The sequence below is a fragment of the Trachemys scripta genome, chromosome 1, assembly GCF_013100865.1.
Source record: "Trachemys scripta elegans isolate TJP31775 chromosome 1, CAS_Tse_1.0, whole genome shotgun sequence".
NCBI lineage: Eukaryota > Metazoa > Chordata > Testudines > Emydidae > Trachemys > Trachemys scripta.
Window position 1 is genome coordinate 340224786 of NC_048298.1, and position 2837 is coordinate 340227622.

The 2837-nt window shown below is 43.7% G+C and overlaps 1 protein-coding gene across 1 annotated transcript; it reads left to right on the top strand.

The window, feature by feature from the left end:
• The first annotated feature begins 786 nt into the window (after positions 1-786).
• Positions 787-2197, top strand: LOC117871372 (olfactory receptor 1052-like). The gene has a single exon (XM_034759298.1). The coding sequence runs from the start codon at positions 942-944 to the stop codon at positions 1878-1880; it is 939 nt and encodes a 312-aa protein (XP_034615189.1). The 5' UTR covers positions 787-941; the 3' UTR covers positions 1881-2197.
• Positions 2198-2837: the final 640 nt, after the last annotated feature.

Here is a 2837-nt window from a genome sequence, read left to right on the forward strand (position 1 = left end):
AGTCCATGGCCTTGGAGCAGACACACATGCCGATTGCTCTGGGGGCTGGGAACATCCAAAATTGTCAGTGTCCATGACTCCAGGGATCCGTTCCCTTTTTCAGAAACTTTTCAAAAACTGTGGGTTTGTTCCTAAACCAAATTCTGAAAAATAAAAATCTTGCACAAAACAGAATTATCCTTCCTTGCCCCATCTCTAAACCCCGTGTGTATTATTTTTTAAAGATGTCAAGATTTTAAGCCAATTGCATGATGTTTGGAAGCCTGATTCATGGTTTTCAAATGCTTGAGATTAGCAACACTGCCAGGGGATGTGTTACAAAGCAGTAGTAACCAAGTGACTGGGACATAACAGACATTGTAGTCATCTAAAAGGATTATCTGGAATAGGGTGACCAGATGTCCCGATTTTATAGGGGACAGTTCTGATTTCTGGGTCTTTTTCTTCTATAGGTTCCTATTACCCCCACCCCCGTCCCGATTTTTCACATTTACTGTCTGGTCACCCTAATCTGGAAGGATTTAAAGTATGAGTGCTTTCTAATTTACCCTCAGTGAGCAGACAATATAAAGTACCAAGCTCAAACTCAAACACATGCCAGGTATGTTTCATTGAAGAACATTTGTGATAATGGACATGAATCTGGAAACTCCCTATGGGGAACTTGATGCCTAATTCCAGTCAATTTTATGGAGACTTGGATGTCTAAATCTCCTAGACAGCCTTGAAAATCTCAGCCCTATTAAAAAGTGAGTGTAAATCTAAAGGTCCATCCCAACTCTTCCCAGACATCATGGCGGTTGGTTTCCTGTAAGATATTCACTACCCACATTCAAGCCCGGCGGTGTCATTCAGATTTAATTCATGCCATGAAATTTCCTTCTTCCATGCTGCTCACTCTTGTTATCCCAGCAGGTATGGTTTCATGCACCCCTGTATAAATGGCTGAGGGCAATCACAGCATGGTGACCCAGTTCATCCTCCTGGGGCTGACGGATCGTCAGGAGCTGCAGATACCCCTCTTCGCGGCGTTCCTGGCGATCTACATTCTTACGCTGGTTGGGAATCTTGGGATGATTGTGTTGATCAGGGTTGATCCCCGACTCCATTCCCCCATGTACTTCTTCCTCAGTAACCTGTCTGTGGTTGACCTCTGCTACTCCTCAGTCTTCGCTCCAAGGATGCTGGTGAATTTCTTAGTGGGGAGTAAAAGCATTTCTTACTCTGCCTGTATTGCCCAACACTTCTCTTTTGTCGTGTTTGTGACCACAGAAGGGTTCCTGCTGGCCGTGATGGCGTGTGACAGCTATGTAACCATCTGTAACCCTCTGCTCTACACCGCTGTTATGTCTAAGAGAGTCTGTATTCATCTAGTGGCCAGCTCATATGTAGGGGGGCTCGTGAACTCACTGACCCACACATGTGGCTTGCTGAGGTTGTCGTTCTGTGGGCCCAACATCATCAATCATTACTTTTGTGACACTAACCTATTGCTGAAGCTTGCCTGCTCTGATAACCACATCAATGAGATTTTGCTTGTAACGTTCTCTGGAGTTATTGCCATGTCCACCCTCCTGTTTGTCATAATCTCTTATCTGTACATCCTCTTCTCTATCCTGAGGATCTGCTCCGCCAAGGGCAGGCTCAAAGCCTTCTCCCCCTGTGCCTCTCATCTGACAGCTGTCACCATGTTCTATGGACCTGTGAGCTTAAGCCACATACAACCCAGTTCCAGCTACTCACTGGAACAGGAGAAAATCTCTGCTGTGTTTTATACCCTGGTGGTCCCCATGTTGAACCCCCTGATCTACAGCCTGAGGAACAAGGAGGTTAAGGATGCTCTTAAGAGGGTGATAGACTGGAAAAACATTCCCAGCTAATTTGTCACCATGACAATTCCAGTCAATTGAGAAGAACAATTGGAAGAAGGGTAGGAGTATGCGCTATGTGTTACTGCCTTGATTTGTGTATCACAAATGTTGTACAAGAATTAAATGAAACTCAAAGAACTGATGTAGCATGTGGAAATGATGTTTTACAATTGCTTGAGAGGAACAATGTTACCTAAGGTCCTGTCATTATGTGGCTGTTGGAATATAGACACCTTTCCTTGTTTCTTGACCATTAATCTATTTCAAATGGTGCCCTGCAAGGTTATCTGAGATTAAAAATAAAATAAACTTGCTTCTAGGTTTAATTTCTTAATGTGATGCTTTAATTAATGCTCAGTCTGTAACTTGCACTATGAGAACTCAACGCTTTTGCTCTCTTTAGTGTCTGGGCCTCATACGGGCTGCCACAATTGATCTCTATCCCCTTTAGAGCAGCCCTTAACCTAGTTGAAGACTGTTATCAGGTCCCTCCTCGGTCGTCTTGTCTCAAAACAAAACATGCCCAATTTTTTTAAAACTTTCCTAATAGATCAGGTTTTGTAAACCCTTTTTGTCATTTTTGTTTTTCCCCTCTGGACTCTCTCCTATTTGCCCACGTCCTTTCTAAAGCGTGGCTCCCAAACCTAGACACAGAACTTCAACTGAGGCCTCACCAGTGCCAAGCAGAGCCATACAATCACTGCCTTGGTCTTACACACAACACACCTGGTAATACACCCCAGACAGCCCTTTTCACAACTGCAGCTCATTGTTGGCTCATACTCAACTTGTGACCCACTTGAACTCCCAGATCCATCTCAGCAGCACTTCTCCTAGCCAGTTATTCCCCACATTGTATTATGCATTTGATTTTTCCTTCTAGAGTGAAGTACTATGCAGTTGTCTTTATATTGATCACATCTGTATTCATACTAGTGCTATATCCATCTATTCTTAACCAGTGTT

What these genes read in the sequence shown, in the direction of transcription:
- LOC117871372 (XM_034759298.1), top strand. Translation starts at nt 942, where the DNA reads ATGGCTGAGGGCAATCACAGCATGGTGACCCAGTTCATCCTCCTGGGG.